This window comes from Saccopteryx bilineata, chromosome 3 (genome assembly GCF_036850765.1).
Source record: "Saccopteryx bilineata isolate mSacBil1 chromosome 3, mSacBil1_pri_phased_curated, whole genome shotgun sequence".
Taxonomy (NCBI): domain Eukaryota; kingdom Metazoa; phylum Chordata; class Mammalia; order Chiroptera; family Emballonuridae; genus Saccopteryx; species Saccopteryx bilineata.
This window is the reverse complement of record NC_089492.1, coordinates 294,497,333-294,519,152: the sequence shown is the minus strand read 5'-3', so window position 1 is coordinate 294,519,152 and position 21,820 is coordinate 294,497,333. Positions and strand designations below refer to the sequence as shown.

Below are 21,820 nucleotides of genomic sequence, written 5' to 3'. Positions count from 1 at the left end.
TTTTTCATGTTGAGATATTTTCCTTCTATACCCATTTTATTGAGTATTAAATCTTTTTGAATGTTTGGCAGAATTGACTAGTAAAGCCATTGGTCCTGAGTTTTATTTTTGCAAATACTTCTGTGATTCCTAACAGCAAAGTTTCCCCTGGGTTTTCACAAACCAACCACTAGAGTCAAAGCTAACACAAGCACAGTGGCTGCTAGAGGTAACTCTGGCCCTTGTTTTTGAACCTAGCCATCTTTACATATGTTTGCTAATTTGGTCTCCCAATTAACCTGTTTGTACAGGTCTACATTTTTGGCTCTTCCATGCTCTACCACTACCACTGAGCCAACCGGCCAGGGCCAGTTTTTTGTTTTTGTTTTTTTATTTTTTTTTGTTTTATTATTGTGTTTTTGTTTTGGGGGGGGGTGTTTTTTGTATTTTTCTGAAGCTGGAAACGGGGAGAGACAGTCAGACAGACTCCCACATGTGCCCGACTGGGATCCACCCGGCACGCCCACCAGGGGGTGATGCTCTGCTCACCAGGGGGCGATGCTCTGCCCCTCCGGTGCGCTCTGTTGCGACCAGAGCCACTCTAGTGCCTGGGGCAGAGGCCAAGGAGCCATCCTTGCTCCAATGGAACCTCGCTGCAGGAGGGGAAGAGAGAGACATAGAGGAAGGAGAGGGGTAGGGGTGGAGAAGCAGATGGGCGCTTCTCCTGTGTGCCCCGGCCGGGAATCGAACCCGGGACTCCCGCATGCCAGGCCGATGCTCTACCACTGAGCCAACCGGCCAGGGCCTGTGTTTTTGTTTTTTTTAAATAAAATTTTATGATTTGTATCCCATTATTGGATCAACTAGGGTGAAGGAGAAGAGTCATTTTTAGATGTTTGTCTCAATTCGGCTGTTTTTACTTTCTCCTGTGGCTGTCTTATTTGAATAGGGGGAGGAGTTTTCCTATCTCCTGTTCAGCCACCTTGCTGGTGTCACATAGATCTTTTACCTTCGGTCAGTTTTTTTTTTTTTTTTTTACAGAGACAGAGAGAGGGATAGACAGGGACAGACAGACAGGAACGGAGAGATGAGAAGCATCCATCATTAGTTTTTCATTCCGCATTGCAACACCTTAATTGTTCATTGAGTGCTTTCTCATATGTGCCTTGACCGCGGGCCTTCAGCAGACCAAGTAACCCCTTGCTCGAGCCAGTGACCTTGGGCTCAAGCTGGCGAGCTTTTGATCAAACCAGATGAGCCCACGCTCAAGCTGGCGACCTCGGGGTCTTGAACCTGGGTCTTCCACATCCCAGTCCGACGTTCTATCCACTGTGCCACCGCCTGGTCAGGTAGTTTTGTGCTTTCTGACCATCACACTCAGAAGTTTTATGGGTTTTTTTTTTTTGTATTTTTCCGAAGCTAGAAACGGGGAGGGAGTCAGACTCCTGCATGCACCCAACCTGGGTCCATCCGGCACGCCCACCAGGGGGCGATGCTCTGCCCATCTTGGGGCGTCGCTCTGCCGCCATCAGAGCCATTCTAGCGCCTGAGGCAGAGGCCACAGAGCCATCCTCAGCGCCTAGGCAAACTTTGCTCCAGTGGAGCCTTGGCTGCGGGACGGGAAGAGAGAGCCAGAGAGGAAGGAGATGGGGAGGGGTGGAGAAGCAGATGGGCGCCTCTCCTGTGTGCCCTGGCTGGAAATCGAACCCGGGGTCTCCTGCATGCCAGGCTGACGCTCTACCACTGAGCCAACCGGCCAGGGCCAGTTTTTTGTTTTGTTTTTTTATTTTTTTTGTTTTGTTATTGTGTTTTTGTTTTTTGGGTTTTTTTTTTGTATTTTTCTGAAGCTAGAAATGGGGAGAGACAGTCAGACAGACTCCCGGATGCGCCCGACCGGGATCCACTTGGCACGCCTACCAGGGGCGAAGCTCTGCCCACCAGGGGGCGATGCTCTGCCCCTCCAGGGCTTCGCTTTGCTGCCACCAGAGCCACTCTAGTGCCTGGGGCAGAGGCCAAGGAGCCATCCCCAGCACCTGGGCCATCTTTGCTCCAATGGAGTCTTGGCTGCAGGAGGGGAAGAGAGAGACAGAGAGGAAGGAGGGGGGTGGAGAAGCAAATGGGTGCTTCTCCTATGTGCCCTGGCTGGGAATCGTACCCGGGTCCCCTGCACGCCAGGCTGACGCTCTACCACTAAGCCAGCCGGCCAGGGCCAATTGTAGTTGTTTTTAAATGTAAAAAATGATTATCTGATAAAAACACCCTTGTATTTTGTTTTAAGATTAAATCGTGGCTTCTTCGAGTAGGTGTAAATGTAATAGTCCTGACACATTCTGTTATATATGTGGCTGTTATACACTTCAACGTCAATGGCACAATATTTCATCATTTGTGACATGTGCATATATTACCTATTTTCAAGTTCCCTTTGGTGATCAAGACAAGAATTGAGCTCCTTATATTGTATGTCATAATTGTGAGGAAATGCTTCATGACTAGATGAAAGTAAAACGCAAAGGAATGCCTTTTGGTATTCCCATGGTTTGGCGTGAACCTAAGGACCACAGCAGTGACTGTTATTTATGTCTGATCCATACAAAGGGCATCGGCAAGAAAAAACAGCATATGATCGCATATCCTAATATTCCTTCAGCAGTATGAACTATCCCACACTCTGAGACACTCCTGGTTCCAGTTTTCAATGGTTTTATTCTGAGGACGAAGAAAGTGAACATGGTGCTCAAGTGTATTTTGATAAGATGCATGAGGAAATGGTTGTAGAATCTGAAGGGTCTTCTTCTGATGCCAAGCAGTCATGAACCCCTCAGCAGTTTAGCCAAACCGAATTGAATGACTTAGTAAGAGATTTGGGCCTATCAAAGAGAGCAACTGAGTTATTAGCCTCCAGGCTTCAAGAAAAGAATGTACTTCGCCGGTCAGATAAAGTATCCCATTTCAGGAAGCGTGAACAAATTTTTTTGGACATTTTTCCGAAGACAAACACTTTGTTTACTGTCATGATATCAGTAGTCTTCTCAGCCAACTAAGTGTTATCACTTACAGTCCAACAGAATGGCAGCTATTTCTTGACAGCTCTAAAAGATGGCAGACTACTGCTGGAGCATCAAACGAGATTGTCCTCAACAAGTATACAAATGTAAAAGCTACAAACGCAAATTTTTGCCTGAATAGAATTTAAGTTTTGCGCAAATTTAATGATTAAAATAAGTGTTTTAATATGTTCTATTTTGAAATTGTAGACAAATTCTGATGCAATCATATCTTTTAGTGTATTAGTGTATTTACTGCATTATATAAATTATTATATTTTCACAAAGATGATGCCCAAGAAGACATTCTACTTTATTATGTTAAACTAAATGTTGAAATTTTTTAGAGCGTCCGCCTGGCGTGCGGGGGACCCGGGTTCGATTCCCGGCCAGGGCACATAGGAGAAGCGCCCATTTGCTTCTCCACCCCCCACCCCCTCCTTCCTCTCTGTCTCTCTCTTCCCCTCTCGTAGCCAAGGCTCCATTGGAGCAAAGATGGCCCGGGTGCTGGGGATGGCTCCTTGGCCTCTGCCCCAGGCGCTAGAGTGGCTCTGGTCGCGGCAGAGCGACGCCCCGGAGGGGCAGAGCATCGCCCCCTGGTGGGCAGAGCATCGCCCCTGGTGGGCGTGCCGGGTGGATCCCGGTCGGGCGCATGCGGGAGTCTGTCTGACTGTCTCTCCCCGTTTCCAGCTTCAGAAAAATAAAAAATAAAAAAGATTTTACGATAACCTAAAATCTTGAATTGCAAAAAAACTGTAGCTTACAGAGAAAAACTAATGTCAGATTTGAGATCAGCACAATTGAAGTTAGGTAAGAACAAGTGTTTTTGTGGATGCAACAAAAATTTTGTTCCCCAGTGTAATTGATTTTTATGTGTTTGAGCACATTCAGATTACTCCAGCAAGAAAAGTCCTCCAGGAGGCCTTTTCCAGAAGAAATAGTAGTGGACTTGGTCTTTATTTTTCTGTCATATTGTATGCTGGCATTTTTCCTTAGTGAAGTCTGCACCACTCACTGACTTTTGGTGCCGAGTAAATGGGTAAATACCATTTTTTTGGAGTTTAACATACTTTTCTCTAAAAATCATCCCACAGAATCATGCCTGTGACAGATGTTCATTTATGTTGAGAAATCTCATTTTCTATATGGTCAGCATGTAATTCACCAGCATTTTCTTTTGTTCAGGTTGCTGCTGTGAAGCAGAGGATGTGAAGGCTCCCACTGAAGAGAATGCATCTGAAAGGATGTCACAGGCAAAGTATCATAATGTTGCTTTCTCTTCCCAGAAGAGCCACCCCTGTGAGAGTTGTGTCCTTGTTTTGAGAGACATTTTCAACTTGGTTGAGCAGCAGAGATCACAGCTGTTGAAATGTGCCATGTTGAAAATGATTTAATTTCAGTACAAAGTGTCAGCACCATGAGGATTAGTACATTAAAAAAAAGCATTTAGAAAGACGTGGACAGAGTCTCACTTGCAAAGGGCCAGAATTTTAATGTGTCCCAGACGTTTTTTTCCTGCCAAGCATTGCGCTGGACATTTTTACTGAATCAGGACATCTTCAACAATAGGCTACTCACACCAGAGACAGGCCAGCTGAAACCTCAGTATCGGGGGTGACTTTGCAAATGAGAAGAACTTATCAGAAAGTTCATACAAGAGAAAAACCCTATGAGTGCAGTGAATGTGGAAAATCTTATTTCAGCAGCTCCAAACTTCATCATCATAAGAGAGTTCATACTGGAGAAAGGTCTTTTCAGTGCTATGAAATTAGGAAATCCTTTATCACAAAAACCGATTTAAATTGTCATCAGAAAGTTAATACAGGTGAAAGGGTATATGAGTGCAGTGAATGTGGGAAAATTTATACCTCTAAAGCTGATGTTTGTTGTAATCAGAAAGTTCACATACCCTGGCCGGTTGGCTCAGCGGTAGAGCGTCGGCCTAGCGTGTGGAGGACCCGGGTTCGATTCCCGGCCAGGGCACACAGGAGAAGCGCCCATTTGCTTCTCCACCCCTCCGCCATGCTTTCCTCTCTGTCTCTCTCTTCCCCTCCCGCAGCCAAGGCTCCATTGGAGCAAAAATGGCCCGGGCGCTGGGGATGGCTCTGTGGCCTCTGCCTCAGGCGCTAGAGTGGCTCTGGTCGCAACATGGCGACATCCAGGATGGGCAGAGCATCGCCCCCAGGTGGGCAGAGCGTCGCCCCTGGTGGGCGTGCTGGGTAGATCCCGGTCGGGCGCATGCAGGAGTCTGTCTGACTGTCTCTCCCTGTTTCCAGCTTCAGAAAAATGAAAAAAAAAAAAAAAAAAAAGAAAGTTCACACTGGAAAAAGGTCTTATAAGTGCAGTGAATGTGGGAAATCTTAATTTCGGTCACTCTAACCTTCTTTATCATCAGAGAGTTCACACTGGAGAAAGGCCCTATGAGTGCAGTGAGTCTGGGAAATCCTTTTTCTGGAACTTTGACCTTCATAGTCATCAAAGAGTTCACACAGAGCAAGGCCATATGCGTGCAGTGAAAGTGGGAAATTTTTTGTTTTTAATTTTATTTATTCATTTTAGAGAGGAGAGGGAGAGAGAGAGAGAGAGAGAAGAGAAGAGAGACAGAGAGAGAGAAGGGGGGGAGGAGCTGGAAGCATCAACTCCCATATGTGCCTTGACCAGGCAAGCCCAAGGTTTCGAACCGGCAACCTCAGCATTTCCAGGTTGATGCTTTATCCACTGCGCCACCACAGGTCAGGCAAAAGTGGGAAATTTTTTAAGGGAAACATGACCTTCATATTCATCAGAGAGTTCACAGTGGAGAAAGGCCTTACAAGTGCAGTGAATGTGGGAAATCTTTTATCAGGCCTCTCACCTTTCTCATCAGCGCACTCACAAGGAAAAAGGGCCTCATCTGTGCTGTAAATGCGAAAAATCTTTTACCTCTAAAAATGGTTTTCTTCTTTATCAAAGAATTCACAGTGTATAAAAGCCTTATGGGTGCAGTGCATGTGGGAAAACTTTTATTTCTAAAAGTGGTCTTTATTGTTATAGAAGAATTCACACTGGAGAGAGGCCATACAGGTGCAGTGCATGTGAGAAATCATATATCTACAAGTCTCACCTCTCTAGGCACATGAGAGTTCACATTGGAGGACATTCTTAGATGGGTAGGAAATGTACAGTTATTTTTTTAGTGACTCTGAGGTCCATGTATATGTAAAAATGTCATATATTTTAACAGTAATGGTAGGGAGGTTTTCCAAGAGTTTTAATTATGTGGGAATCATGTATGTCTTGTTTAGGTTGCATTTTCTAACCTTCTTTCACAAGGGTCTTGCCATATTTGTGTTTTTGCTCATTTCAGTGACACGTTATTTCACCTATACTATTACCTTAGAGATCGCCACAGTTTATATGGGTCAGCATCCTACTGCCTTCGAAGAATCCTACTGTCCGTCGATTTGGTAGAGGAGATTAGAAGCCGTCTGAGCCTTATGAGATTTGCATTTGCATCAGTCTAGTTGGGGTGCGGACCTACACAGTGTTGACCCCCCCAAAACATCATGCGAGTTCAGATGGCAGCTTCCGGAAGAACCGCTTTTTCAGGGACCTGGTTTCCCTAGATACTTGTGATGAATATTTCCAGAATCAGTGTCACCTTTGCAAGAACTGTCATCTCCATGTCTCTGGTTTGTGAAATAATGAAGGCCTTTTTGTTCAAGTTTTCTTTAATCTTGGATGTTCTATTTACTGTGCGGTGTAGATTATAAGTAGATTTTGGCTCTAAAAGCAGTAAGAGGTCAGTAACTTTTACAGTGTGTCAAGCTTTCTTTGCCTGTGAAAGAAAAGTCTGGTGCTGAAATTGACTCACCCGTTTTTGCTAAATTTTTGTTGCTGCCCACATCCTGCTAGGAAAGAGTGCAGGGCTCTCTGATCCTCACGTGAAGTCTGGATGGTATGAGTTTTAGGTGACTCATTACTTTGAAGAAGGAGCAAGTGAGACAACCTAAAGAGCTTCTGGGGTAGCATGAGTTATTATCACCTGGTATGTCAGTATTTTTGAAAGGAGTCACTTTCAAAAGTCCTGCAAAGTACCATGTGTGTTAATGTCTGCAATTCCATGGGTGATGGTCAGTTCATATAGGACCATTGGGAAAAGCATAATTGTTAGAGAAATAGTGGTGTAATATGAACTTGAGGAGACTTTAGCTAGCAAGATGGAAATCCGTCTTTAAACGTGAATCCAGCCTGACCTGTGGTGGCGCAGTGGATAAAGCGTCGACCTGGAAATGCTGAGGTTGCCAGTTCGAAACCTGCACTTGTCTGGTCAAGGCACATATGGGAGTTGATCTTCCTGCTCCTGCCCCCTTTTCTCTCTCTCTCTCTCTCTCTCTCTCTCTCTCTCTCTCTCTCTCTCTCCCTCTCTCTCTCTCTCTCCTCTCTAAAAATGAATAAATAAATAAATAAAATTTAAAAAAACAAACAAAAAACGTGAATCCAGACTGTTTCTGTGAAGAAGACTGCAGGTTCGTTTGTACACAAATAGGATCTCCAGGTATGTTTATCTTCTGTGTCCAAAGTCAGTGTAATGGAAAATAATCAAAAGTGTTTTGTGGCCTGACCTGTGGTGGTGCAGTAAATAAAGTGTCGACCTGGAACACTGAGGTCACTGATTTGAAACCCTTGGTTTCCTGGTCAAGACACATACGGGAGTTTATGCTACATGCTCCTCCCTTTTTTATTTTTTTCTCTCTCTCATCTCTATAAAAATAAGTTAATAAATTTTGGAAAAAAAGTGTTTTGTGAATGTACCCTCTCAGATGTTCACCTAAGACCATTGGTGCTTAGGCAGGAAATGAAAGGTAAAGAAAAGCATTATCTACACTCCTGGCTGTGACTTTTGTGACGCAGCCATCATTCCTGTTGATTTGAAAGATAAGTCCTTGATTCTTTGGTATATTTGATGCCACTGAGGAAAAACTGACCTCCAGAGGGCATGAGAATGTGGATTTAATATAAAATTTTCAAATATTTTCAAAATATTGGACATGGAGATATGATTTTGGACCATTTTTCAAATGTCTTATTTAGTAAACAATATATTTGAAGTAGAGCATTTGATATATGTAGGAATTGTAACTTACCATGGTCAGATGCTGAAATTGTTTTATCATCCTTTTCCTGTCCTTCCCAGCTTTTTATGTAACCACTGGTTTACTTTTTGTTTTAAGAGATAACTTTGAATTTTCTAGAGTATATAATGAGAATAATAGTCTTTTTTTTTTTTAAAGATTTTATTTATCCATTTTTATTGGAGAGAGCGAGAGAGAGGGAAGAGATACAACAGGGGGAGGAGCAGGAAGCATCAACTCCCATATGTGCCTTGACCAGGCAAGCCCAGGGATTTGAACCGGCAACCTCAGCATTCCAGGTCAACACTTTATCCACTGCGTCACCACAGGTCAGGCAATAGTCATTTTTTTTGCTTTCCACTCATGTTGTATAAATACTTAGAGTTTGATTAATGTTATATTAGTTGCTCATTTTGTTTTGGCTAAGTATTTTGTCTTTGGTTATATCACCACTTGTTTATCCATTTATTTGTTCATAACATTTGGTTTCTTTTGGGGGGGTTATTTCTTATTTTGGAATATGAAAATAAAGCTGGTATGAAAATTTGTGTTTAATTCTTCATGTCAATATGTGTTTCATTTACCTTTTTCTATACGTCATTGTACAGGCTCAGTCATCAGCTAGGTCAACACAAAATTAGCAATTAGCAAGTCTTTATCTTAACTGATTGTACCTTTTTGCATATTTCTGGCAGTGTGGAAGGATTCAATTCTTCCACATCTAGAATATATTTGGTTTAGTCAGTTCTTTATTTAAACTTTTTAAGATAAACTTGTAGCCTGGTTGTTTAGAGCATTGTCTCAAAGTACAGAGGTTGCACGTTTGATCCCCGGTCAGGGCACATACGGAAACAGATTGATGTTCCTTTCTATCTCTCGCTAAATTTAGTTAAAATAAACTTCAGTTATTTTCCTCCACAAGAACTTGAGGAAAAAATGAGCTAAAAAATATATATAGTAAGCTGTGAGCAGAAAAATTTAGAAAAGTGGGTTGAAAGCCATGAAACATTTTTAATTGTTCAACATTTACTAATTACCTTCTTCAGAGGATCACCTAGGTTCATGTTATACATGAGTGAATAAAGAAATGTGTTCAGCCCGAACTGTGGTGGTATGGTGGATAGAGTGTTGACCTGAAACAGTGAGTTGCTGGTTCTAAACTTTGTACTTGACATGTCAAGGCCTATACAACAAGCATGCAATAAACCACTAAAGAGAAGCAACTATGAATTGATACTTCTTGCTACACTCATTTCTCTGTAAAGTCAATCAATTGTTATTGTGTGTCTGACATAGAGAGAGGGACTGGGCCAGAGAGACAGGAAAAAAAATAAGAAGCATTAATTCTGCATGTGGCACATTAATTGTTCATTCACTGCTTTCTCATATGTGCCTTGATTGAGGGGCTCCAGCAGAGGTAGTGTATCCTTGCTCAAGTCAGCAACCTTGGACTCAATCCAGTGAGCTTGGGCTCAAGCTGGTGAGCCGTGCTCAAACCAGAGGAGCTGACCCTCAAGCTTGCGACCTCAGGGTTTCGAAGCTGGATCCTCTGTCCCAGTCCGATGCTCTATCCACTGCGCCACCACTTGGTCAGGCAGAAATATCCTAAATAACCGTTTTATAGATTTTTGTCAGATATTAATTTTTTAAAAAGATTTTTAAAAATCAGAGAGAGAGGGAGAAGGGGTGGGGAGGAGCAGAAAGCATCAATTCTCATATGTGCATTGACGAGGTAAGCCTGGGGTTTCAAAATAGATGTCTCAGCGTTGCATGTTGATGCTTAATCCACTGCTGCCAAGGTCCAGCCCCGGGGGGAATCCAGGGGTCCCACAGGAAGAGACGGCATCAGCGCAAATCGAGTGAGAGAGCCGAATTCTTTTTTAGCCTTCACTGCCAGGCATCTTTGCCAATGGCTAGTCTAATGTTATTTTATACACACACACTAAGTTACAATCACATGGTATTCAGAATACATTAATAATTGTTTTTATTTCACTATGGTTACATATTTCTAGGCAACAGTTAACTCATTTCTATAAGCTATAAATCGGGTGGTAAGTCATTCTAAGTATAGTTATACAATAACTTGAGTAGCAACAACAATATTGGTGCAAACTTCTAAAAGGTCAGTATTGATTAATAACTATTTTATCTAAGGGTCTATTGTCTAGTCACATTTTATTTATCTACTATATTCATATACTAGTTAAATTCTAACTTTATTTTTCTCAGAGTGTTCCACCACCTGCAGGTCTGGTATGCAAGAAGAAAGGAAAGTTTCTCTACAACATGAAAAGGCTAGGGAGGTAAAATAATGAATTAAGTGAAGGCTGAAAGGTGCTTCTGTGTATAGTTACTATTTCCTACCTATTCATAAGTCACAATCTATTTTTTCTAACATGATTAATAGGAAGGAATTCTCCTACAAACTTAACCCTCTTTGAGGGATATTTCCAGCCTCTTATGTCTATGAGCCCAGGCAAAGGGGCTTACAGGCTTTTCTGTGGAACTTACACCCTCTGTCTCATTTCCAAAGAAATTACTACGAATCTACAGGGAAAGCACGGTGCTATTATCCCTGTGCCATAAATGATAGCACACACACCCAGAAAAGGGGGATAAAAGGCCAAATTAATTCCAAAAGTTAAAGGGGGAAGTATTGTTGTGCCTTTTCTCTGCTGTGACTTTGTCAACCAGCAGCCATTGATCGGCTTCCAACACACTGTGCCACCACAGGTCAGGGTATTTAATATTTTTTTCAGTAATATTTTAAAACTTAATGACAATCTAGTTTTGTGTACCTCTTTTATTGTTCTTATTGAACTGTTAAATGCATGAAATAATCTACCTTTTGGTATATAGTTTTTAATACTTAAAATTGGCATTAGGGCTGACACCCTTTGCTGGTCTCAGTCTGCCTGTACCTGGGTGTTTTTTAGAATAAGCATTCCTCTTGGAACACACAAACAAAAAAAACAAACGAAAAGAACACGGTCATTAGGGCCCCCTAAAAAGAAACCCCCAAAACAGAAACAGAACTGGCTATTAAGTTAGTTGAATCTCACCTGTGGGAATATGCCCCCAAATCCACCCCTGTAGCGGCTAGTGAATTAAGAGAGTCCCCTCTTTGGACTATAGGAACTACATTACCCAGAAAGGTCATTTCCAGGTGGGCAGTACTGTAGGGCGGGACTTCCGTTGCCTTTCCGCCGGCACTTCCTCTTCCCTATGGAGTCTCTCTGGGTCAGGTGCTACTGGTGATGGTAGGATTGGACGCAAAAAGCGTTAAAGTGTTCCCGCAGCCAGTGTGAGGATCCCTGACCACACGCGGGTGACCCGCGCCAGGACCGACAGCGACCGCGGCGCCGGGGCCGCCTCCTCACCCGCCTCGCCCGCAGAGTCCGATGGCGGCAGCCGCGCTTAGGCGCCCGGCTGAGGTGAGCGAGTCCTCCAAACCCGGAACCCCGGTGCGGGGGCCAGTCAAGTCCTGCAGCTCAGGCCCCGGCTTTCCGGACCGTGAGGCGGTCGTGGGTGGCACGCGGTGTGACGGGGCTGGGAGAGGTGACAGACAGAGGGTTCGCGGACCCGGAAGACTGAGATTCCTCTTCTCTCTGCATGAAACAGTCTGAGGTGCAGCCACGGCTTCAGTGAGAGGCTGAGGGATTGTGCCTTTATTTAGGGGACTCCTTGGAGCTATGAAAGTTGTTGAACAGGGAGAGATACAGGCTATTTTAGGCTCTTATGAAGTTTTAGAATCCATGCTGACAGTCTGACCTGTGGTAGCTTAAAGCGTCAACATGGAACGCTGAGGTCGACAGTTCCAAGCTCTGGGCTTGCCGGGTCAAGGCACGTGTGGGAGTTGACGCTTCCTGTTCCTCACCCCGTTCTCTGTCTCTTTCTCACTCTCTCACATGCTTTCTCTCAGCCTCTCACTAAAATAAATAAAGCCTTAAAAAAAATTTTTTTTGCCCTGGCCGGTTGGCTCAGCGGTAGAGCGTCGGCCTAGCGTGCGGAGGACCCGGGTTCGATTCCGGCCAGGGCACACAGGAGAAGCGCCCATTTGCTTCTCCACCCCTCCGCCGCGCTTTCCTCTCTGTCTCTCTCCTCCCCTCCCGCAGCCGAGGCTCCATTGGAGCAAAGATGGCCCGGGCGCTGGGGATGGCTCTGTGGCCTCTGCCTCAGGCGCTAGAGTGGCTCTGGTCGCAACATGGCGACGCCCAGGATGGGCAGAGCATCGCCCCCTGGTGGGCAGAGCGTCGCCCCTGGTGGGCGTGCCGGGTGGATCCCGGTCGGGCGCATGCGGGAGTCTGTCTGACTGTCTCTCCCTGTTTCCAGCTTCAGAAAAATGAAAAAAAAAAAAAAAAAAAAAAAAATTTTTTAATTCCGCTGAGAAAACAGACTGGAATAGGATGACGAGGACAGTGAGGCCCAGGGAGTTGAGTCCTGGCCCCAGTTCACAGCACTGGTAAGAGGCAGCACTGAGGAAAGGCTGCAGGGCATGGACAGTTTGTTGGAGGTCACCAGACGTCTTTGTTGGGTGGGCCTACCCAGGAGACCTGCTTACCTGGAGGTTAGTGATGGTGGTTGTGCTTCTCATAAGTTTTGAAGTTGAAAAACCACTTTTACTTCTGTAAATTAGACAAGGAATTAAAGGGTACTCCAGTTCCTGCTTAGTGACACTACCATATAGTGTCTGCAGACCTTTCTCTTTATATTTGTCCAGCTCTTGGATGTGGGGACTCTGGGGATACCCCAATCCTTTGTTCTGAGTGCATGGCACAGGTAACATCAAGGTGCTCCCATTTCTGATGTCATTGTAGAAAATATAAAGTTCAAATCTGTAGAGAATTATTTTATTTTATTATTTAAAAATTTTTTAAATTTATTGACTAATGTGAAAAAGGCAGGGAGAGAGATAGAGAGACAGGAACATCACTCTGTCCTGTATATGTCCTGACTGGAGATTGAACTGGCAACCTCTTGCTTCTGGAAGACACTAGCCAACCAAGCCAACCCTCCAGTGCTATAGAGAATTTTTTTTTTAATTTTTTAATTCATTTTTTAGAGATGAGAGAGAGACAGAGAGAGAGAGAGAGAGAGGAGAGACAGAGAGGGAGAAGGGGGGGGGGGCTGGAAGCATCAACTCCCATATGTGCCTTGACCAGGCAAGCCCAGGGTTTTGAACTGGCGGCCTCAGCATTTCCAGGTCGACGCTTTATCCACTGTGCCACCACAGGTCAGGCTATAGAGAATTTTAAAATGAGTTTATTGGAGCCAAGCTGACGATGATTGCCAGGAAGCGAATATCTCAACAGATTGACAAGATGTTCTGGAAAATTGAAGTTTTACCATTTATTTTACACTTAAGAAACAAAGAGGAGTCTGACCAGGCGGTGCTGCAGTGGATTGAGCATCGGACTGCGATGGGGAGGACCCAGGTTCGAGACCCTGAGGTTACTACCTTGAGCGTGGGCTCATCTGGTTTGAGCGCAGCTCACCAGCAAGAGCACAAGGTTGTTGGCTTGAGCAAGGGGATACTTGCTCTGCTGTAACCCCCAGCCTTCACACACACACACCCCCCCCTTAAGACACATATAAGAAAGCAATCACTGAACAACTAAGGTGCGGCAACGAAGAATTGATGCTTCTCATCTCTGTCTTTTCCTGTTTCTCCCTCTCTGTCCCTTTCTCTGTCTCCTTGTCTCTATCCAAAATAAAAGGTGTGGGGGGGGGAGACATAAGGAGGTTACATGAAATCCATTGATGACAGAGTAGGGAGGAGAGAGAAAACAATGTGGGGATATTGTGGGGTTGCACAAAAAGTGAAAATGGAGATATAATTCTTTTACTTTGTTCGAGGATGGAGACATGTAAAAGTGGAGGCTCCTTTGTGCATTAGTGTGGAGCTGTAGAGAGAGTGCAGGTTTTGGTGGCAGTGGATGAAGATAGCCCATGTCAAAGAGTGGTTCCTTTTTTGTCACCTAATAGAAGTCACTGGTCCTCACAAGCACATGTGAGGGAGAGGAGTGATAGTGACATCACAATGGGAGAGATGGTGATCTCTGAAATGGCCAAGGATTCAATGGGTTGATTATGATGGCTGTCGAGGCAGACAAGGAGTAGAGGTAGGATGATACCGAGGGCAGGGCTTTGCTTCCCCTTCAGAATTTTGTGTTGTGCTTCTGTGGGATCTGGCTGGTTTGTCTTGCTGATGGATAAGGTTGTGGGCAAATATGGTCCTTTGTGAGTGTCTCGCTGCCTGAAATAGAGACTAATGGCGGTGGATTCTTTAAAAAGTATGTGTAGAGGGAAGAATGTTGTGGCTTCTGAGGAAACTGCAAAACAGTGCAGAGTGGAAAGGAGTTATTCGTATCTGAAATTCCCATGTGGATCTGGGTGGAAAATATTGAAGCAAAGATCAGAAGCAGGCAGGGAAGATTTAGAACCTCATTTGGGGTTTTTCCTAGCTGTGGGTGCCCTCAGAGGATTGGGGTTGTGCTGGACCCTGTATGCATATGTCGTGCACTCTCTGGGTGCCATGTGACAAGTATATGCGTGCATTCAGAGAGATCCCTGTGGTGTGGAATAGGAAGGTCGCTGAGCTGAGAAGTGAGCCAGGGGTCTGAAGATCTGAAGGAAGTAGGGATACTCAGTGGTGTGCACAACTAGAGGAAGTTTGAGCTGATGGTCCTGGGTACCTGATGTGTGGACTTAAGGGTGAAGGGTAAGCTCATGATTTGCTATGTCTTAGAGACATGAACAGGGGTCCCCAAATTTTTTACACAGAAGGCCAGTTCACTGTCCCTCAGACCGTTGGCGGGCCGCCACATACAGTGCTCCTCTCACTGACCAGCAATGAAAGAGGTGCCTTTTCCGGAAGTATGGTGGGGCCCGGATAAATGGCCTTAGAGGGCCGCAGTTTGGGGACCCCTGATCTAGGAGATAGTAGTGGATTTTCTTGGTAAGGAGGATGGAGCCCAGGAAGCATGACCGAGAACTAAGGTGTCATTTGTCTGTTTCCTCTCCCCACCCCCATTTCCATTTCCCTGCGTGTTTTTGATGAGGGAGATAGAAGTGATGAACAGGACTGTGGTGACCAGGCAGGCAGCGCTGCACCAAGCCGTGGTGTCTTTGAAGTGTGGAGCCCTGGAAGGAGTGGAGCGTGGAGATTTTTATGGAGGTGGAATGCGGGTGCTCAGACAGACTGTTTCTGATTCATTTGTATTAATTCTGACAGGTTGATGTGACCTTTGAGGATGTTGCCCTGTACTTCTCCAGGAAAGAATGGTGCCTCCTTGATGAGGCTCAGAGACGCCTGTACCTCGAAGTGATGGTGGAGAATTTCACACTTATATCCTCTCTGGGTAAGATTTTCCCGGTGGCCTGGACTAGACTGTGCATTTTCCGTGCCCCCAGTTCCCTCGGGGATGCTTCATTGTCAGCAGGTGGACTGTGGGCTCTGCTACTTCCCCAGTTCTGGGTACTTGCCGTCTTGGTAAGGCTTGTTTGTTTGCACCTCCCTCCCTTCCCCCTGCAGCCCCAGTAACTGCTGTACTGAGCTTTCATCGGGCAGGATTTGTACTTGGTAGTCTTGCAGTGGCCCTATAGGTTTCGTCTTGATCAATGAGAAAATACATTTTTATATCCCTGTTATTAGTGTTCAGGGTCTCATGAAGTGGAGCTGCTAAGGAACGAAGCAGCAACAATACTGCTAGTTGAGGACCCCAATCTCTTCAGGATTGAGGTGCCTTAGAGAAATCAGTTATCCAATTTACTAAGCAGAAACATGACATCATTGAATAAGAAACTAACAAGCAAAATACAGTGTACAATTTTATTATTTAGTTTTGTAAAACTGATTAGATTTCTCTTGCGTGTTCTGAGACATAACACCACACCATCTGCTGTCTGGTTCCTGACCTGCAGAAAGCTCCAGCAGGGCCAAGCCTCAGGTCCTTTGGCCTTCCCTGGATGTGACCGCTTTCAGTCATGTGTGCTTGGTCTCCATCTTCATTTCCTCAGGATGGGAACAGAAAGTCACTTGGTGCTTTGGCTTTCGTCCAACAGATTTCATCTTTTTTTTTTTTTTTTTTTTTTAATTTTTTTAATTTTATTTTATTTATTCATTTTTAGAGAGGAGAGAGAGAGGGAGAGAGAGAGATAGAGAGGGAGAAAGAGAGGAGGGGGGAGGAGCTGGAAGCATCAACTCCCATATGTGCCTTGACCAGGCAAGCCCAGGGTTTCAAACCGGCGACCTCAGCATTTCCAGGTCGATGCTTTATCCACTGCGCCACCACAGGTCAGGCCAACAGATTTCATCTTGATTAATGGGAAAATAATTTTTTTTTATATTCCTGTTGGTTATTTGTACATAGTATTTGGGGAAATATCTCTACATCATGAACCCTATTTTTAACTACTTTTGGGCTAACGAATTCTGAATACTTTTTATTTTTTATATATTATTTTCCAAGAAAAGTATCAATTTTTCTTTGAATATTTGGTAGAATTCACTAGTGAAGCCGTTGGTCCTGAGTTTTATTTTTGCAGATACTTCTGTGATTCCTAACAGCAAAGTTTCCCCTGGGTTTTCACAGAACCAACCAGTAGGGTCAGAGCTTACACAGCACAGTGGCTGCTAGAGGTAACTCTGGCCCTTGTTTTTGAACCTAGCCATCTTTATGTATGTTTGCTAATTTGGTCTCCCAATTAACCTTTTTGTGCAAATCTACATTTTTGCCTCTCCTGTGTTGATATTTGTCTCAATTCGGCTCTTTTTCCTTTCTCCTGTGGCTGTTTTCTTGTGGACAGGTGTCTACTTTATTTGAATAGGGGGAGGAGTTTTTCTATCTCCTATTCTGCCATCCTACTGGTGTCATTCACATAGATCTCTTTTCTGTACTGTTTTGTGCTCTCTGACCATCACTCTCATTAAGTTTTTTTTTTTAATGACATTTTATGATCTGAATCCCATTATTGGCTCAACTAGGGTTAAGGAGAAGAGTCATTTGTGGATCACAGGAGGCACATGATTCCACCCTTAGTTCAAAGAGGGTCTTTGCTTGGTGAATGGCAGTTGCTGAGGGTTCATTCCAGGCTTTAAGGTTGTAACTTTGGAAGTAATTTGGCATAATAGCGTTTTGTTAACCTTGTCATTGCCATACCTTAATCTGTTTGTCTTTGCTTATCACTTAACCTATTTGTCAGCTAATTGCCGACACTTTGCCAATTACTCAGATATAACAGTTGTCATTTCTATTCATATTTTAAACCCATGAGTAATCTTTACCTCTTTAAACTTCAAATGCCAACCTTTCTCTCACAGGTCTCTCTTTACTACTTTACAACTTTGATTCGTGCCAGAAGAATCTTTTTTTTTTTTTTTTTTTTTTTTTTTTTAAAGAATTTTTTTTTTATTTATTTATTCATTTTAGAGAGGAGAGGGAGAGACAGAGGGAGAGAGAGGAGAGACAGAGAGAGAAGGGGGGGAGGAGCCGGAAGCATCAACTCCCATATGTGCCCTGACCAGGCAAGCCCAGGGTTTCGAACCGGCGACCTCAGAATTCCCAGGTTGATGCTTTATCCACTGCGCCACCACAGGTCAGGCCGTGCCAGAAGAATCTTGAAGTTTGCACATGCTCTTGTATTGGTGTTTACATCAAGTGGTTTTAATAGAATTGATTTTTATGGGTTTGAGCACATTCAGATTACTCCAGCCAGCAAGAAAAGTCCTCCAGGAAGCCTTTTCTGGAGGAAATATTAGTGGACTTGGTCTTTATTTTTGTGTCCCATTGTATGCTGGCTTCTTTCCTTGGTAAAATCTGCACCACTCGCTGACTTTTGGGGCAGAGTAATGGGTAAATACAATTTCTTCAGAATTTAACTTACTTTCCTTAAATATCGTTCCATAGAATCATGCCTAACTGTGACAGCTGTTCATTTATGTTGAGAAATCTTCTTTCCTATAAGGTCATCATGTAATTCACCAGCATTTTCTTTTGTTCAGGTTGCTGCTGTGGAGCAGAGGATGTGGAGGCTCCCACTGAACAGAAAGCTTCTGAAAGGGTGTCACAGGCAAAGTATCATAATGTGGCTTTGTCTTCCCAGAAGAGCCACCCCTGTGAGAGTTGTGACCTCATCTTGAGAGACATTTTCAGCTTGGTTGAGGAGCAGGGATCACAAATGTTAAAATGTGGAGCATGTGAAAAACTGTTTTATTTCAGTGCAAAGTGTCACCGGGATGAGGATCAGTACATGAAAAAAGAGCATTTTCAAAGACATTTAGAAAGGATCTCACTTGCAAAGGGCCACAATTTCAATTTGTCCCAGATGCTTTTTACCTGCCAGGAGTTAGGGCTGGACATCCTTCCTGAATCTGGACATATTCAACAACAGGCTACTCATACAAGGGACAGGACAGGTGAAACCACATTGTCTGGGGTGACTTTGCAAATGAGAAAAACTTTTCATCAGAAAGTTCACACAGAAGCATGTCCCTATGAGTGTAGTGACTGTGGTAAATCCTTTTTTAGTAGCAGTGGCCTTCATTATCATCAGAAAGTTCATACTGGAGAAAGGCCTTATAAGTGCAATGAGTGTGGAAAATCTTTTATCAGGAACTCTAACCTTCGATATCATCAGAGAGTTCACACAGGAGAAAGGCCTTATGAGTGCCATGAGTGTGGGAAATCTTATTTAACTAGCTCTAACCTTCGTTATCATCAGAGAGTTCATAATGGAGAAAGGCCTTATGAATGCAGTGAGTGTGGGAAATCTTTTAAGACGAAGGATAATTTGAGTTATCATCGGGGAGTTCACACTGGTGAAAGACCATATGAGTGCTGTGAATGTGGGAAGTCTTTTTTCAGAGAGTCCGACCTTCACTATCATCTGAGAGTTCACACTGGAGAAAGGCCTTTCAAGTGCAGTGAGTGTGGGAAATCTTTTTCCAATAGCCGTGCCTTTCGTTATCATCAGAAAGTTCACACTGGAGAAAGACCTTATAAATGTAGTGAGTGTGGGAAATCTTTTATCAGCAAGTCTCACCTTCATTATCATCAGAGAGTTCACACTGGAGAAAGGCCTTATAAATGTAGTGAGTGTGGGAAATCTTTTTTTACTAGCTCTAAGCTCCGTTATCATCAGACAGTTCACAGTGGAGAAAGGCCTTATGAGTGCAGTCAGTGTGGGAAATCTTTTAAGAAGAAGGATAATTTGAATTATCATCAGAGAGTTCATACTGGTGAAAGACCATATGAGTGCAGTGAATGTGGGAAATCTTTTTTCACGCAGTCCGACCTTCACTATCATCAGAGAGTTCACACTGGAGAAAGACCTTTCGAGTGCCGTGAGTGTGGGAAATCTTTTTCCAATAGCCCTGCCTTTCGTTATCATCAGAAAATTCACTCTGGAGAAAGGCCTTATGCCTGCCGTGAATGTAGGAAATCCTTTATCACAAAAACTGCTTTTCATTATCATCAGAGAGTTCACACTGGAGAAAGGCCTTATAAGTGCAGTGAATGTGGAAAATCTTTTTTCAGTAGTAATGGGTTTCGTTATCATCAGAGAATTCACACTGCGTAAAGACCTTATCAGTGCTGTGTGTGTAGGAAATCTTTTTCCTACACATGAAAGTTCACATTAGAGGACAATCTTAGAAGTATCAGAAATGTACAGTTTTTAAAAGTGTTAACAACAATGTAGGTAACTCTGAGGCTCCATTTCTTTAATTTTATGCATCCAAATGTTAATAGTATGGAGATTTTATATAAGTTTTACTTAAATGGGAAGCATGTGTGTCTATGTTGTACTTTCTAAGGTGTCCAGTTCTCTTTCCAGATTTATGTCTTTGCAAATTTCCGTGGCCAAAGGTATTTCACCTGTACCATCTAGCAGGTGTCCACTGTTTTCATCAACCACCATCCTAATGCCCTTAGAGAAGATGCCAGGGCAATTCTCCCTCTCCTTTCAATAATTTATCTTAATGATGTTCAAATTATAAAGAAGCAATAGATTTCTATTTCATGTTTATACTGTGCATCTTAGTTCTTTATTTCAAAGGTATGTCTTACATTCTTTGCCATATATATGATGATGCAAGTTGATTATTTTCTTAATATTCTCCAGATGCTGTAATACAGGCATACCTCCTTTATTAATGTATCAGAACAGCGAGAAACAGACATCTTGCCACACAGTTAAGTAGTCAAATGAAGGTGTCTTTATATTAATGCCGACGACCTCATGGAGACCTAAATCTTCCAAATCATGTGGCTTCGGCCACAGTTCGGGGCCAACTTTAAAAACAAAATCGCATACTGGTTGAAAGGTAGGAAGGAGAAGGCATGGTACAAAAGTCATTAATCTCACTGACAAGCTCATTGAATTTTACTCTCTTGTTTACAATGTTTATCTATCGCAGGGGTCGGGAACCTTTTTAGCTGACAGAGCCATATTTTAAAATGTAATTCCGTGAGAGCCATACAATATGTTTAACACTAAATACAAGTAAAAGTGTGCATTTTATGTAAGACCAACACTTTTAAAGTACAATAAGTCTCTGAATTCTTTTTAATAACATTATGCTGTTGCTAACCAATGATGAATAAAGTACTTTTTACCATTAATGCGACTTCTGGTGCTGCATGGTTTTGCTGATGGCTTTGTAGTCTGGTTGATAACATGGTGACGTTAAGCTTCATGCAGGCTTTGAGACTTCCATCCGTTAAACGTGATTGTAGGTTGGTCTTAATGTTCTTTAGATGTGAGAAAGACTGCTCACATGCGTACACAGAGCCAAACATTGTCAGTACAGCAATACTCACACACTGCCATGTGTGGTATGTGACAGGAAGCATGTTCCAAGTTTTGACAATCAGCTGGTCCATGGGTTGAAGTTTTTTCATTTGTTCCCACTTGTGTTTGCTCACCAACTCTACTTGCTGTCATGCAAGTCTTTCCAAATCTTCATTCAGTGACTTGAACTTATTCACCCACACATCTGAGGCCTTCAGGTAAGCAGCTTGTAGCTCAAAATCTCTGACGGAGACACTGGGGATTAACTCAGGTTGGTGCTGTCCACTGCACACTCGTGTGGATGGGTGAAGAACTTAAAAAAACAAGTGCTGCCTGACCAGGTGGTGGCGTAGTGGATAGAGCATTGGACTGGGATGCAGAGGACCCAGGTTCGAGACCCCGAGGTCGCCAGATTGAGCATAGGCTTATCTGGTTTGAGCAAAAAGCCCACCAGTTTGAACCGAAGGTTGCTGGCTCCAGCAAGGGGTTACTCAGTCTGCTGAAGGCCCGCAGTCAAGGCACATATGAGAAAGCAATCAATGAACAACTAAGGTGTTGCAACACGCAATGAAAAACTAATGACTGATGCTTCTCATCTCTCTCCGTTCCTGTCTGTCCCTGTCTATCCCTCTCTCTCTGAAAAAAACAACAAAAAAAAAACGAGTGCTGCCTGACCAGGTGGTGGCGCAGTAGATAGAGCGTTGGACTGGGATGCGGAGGACCCAGGTTCGAGACCCTGAGGTCGCCAGCTTGAGCACGGGCTCATCTGGTTTGAGCAAAAGCTCACCAGCTTGGACCCAAGGTCGCTGGCTCGAGCAAGGGGTTACTCGGTCTGCTGAAGGCCCGCAGTGAAGGCACATATGAAAAAAAAAATGCACTCACAAA

At 43.7% G+C, this 21,820-nt stretch overlaps 1 protein-coding gene and 1 pseudogene across 1 annotated transcript; both read left to right on the top strand.

Annotated features, from left to right (window-relative positions):
- Positions 1–4,652: 4,652 nt before the first annotated feature.
- LOC136330108 (zinc finger protein 211-like) lies at positions 4,653–7,389 on the top strand (annotated as a pseudogene).
- A 3,959-nt stretch (positions 7,390–11,348) lies between these two features.
- On the top strand, positions 11,349–20,754 carry LOC136331781 (zinc finger protein 530-like). The gene is made up of 3 exons (XM_066270804.1): positions 11,349–11,577; positions 15,378–15,504; positions 18,147–20,754. Exons 1-3 carry the CDS (start codon positions 11,545–11,547, stop codon positions 19,721–19,723), a joined length of 1,737 nt encoding a protein of 578 aa, XP_066126901.1. The 5' UTR covers positions 11,349–11,544; the 3' UTR covers positions 19,724–20,754.
- The last annotated feature ends 1,066 nt before the right edge of the window (positions 20,755–21,820 follow it).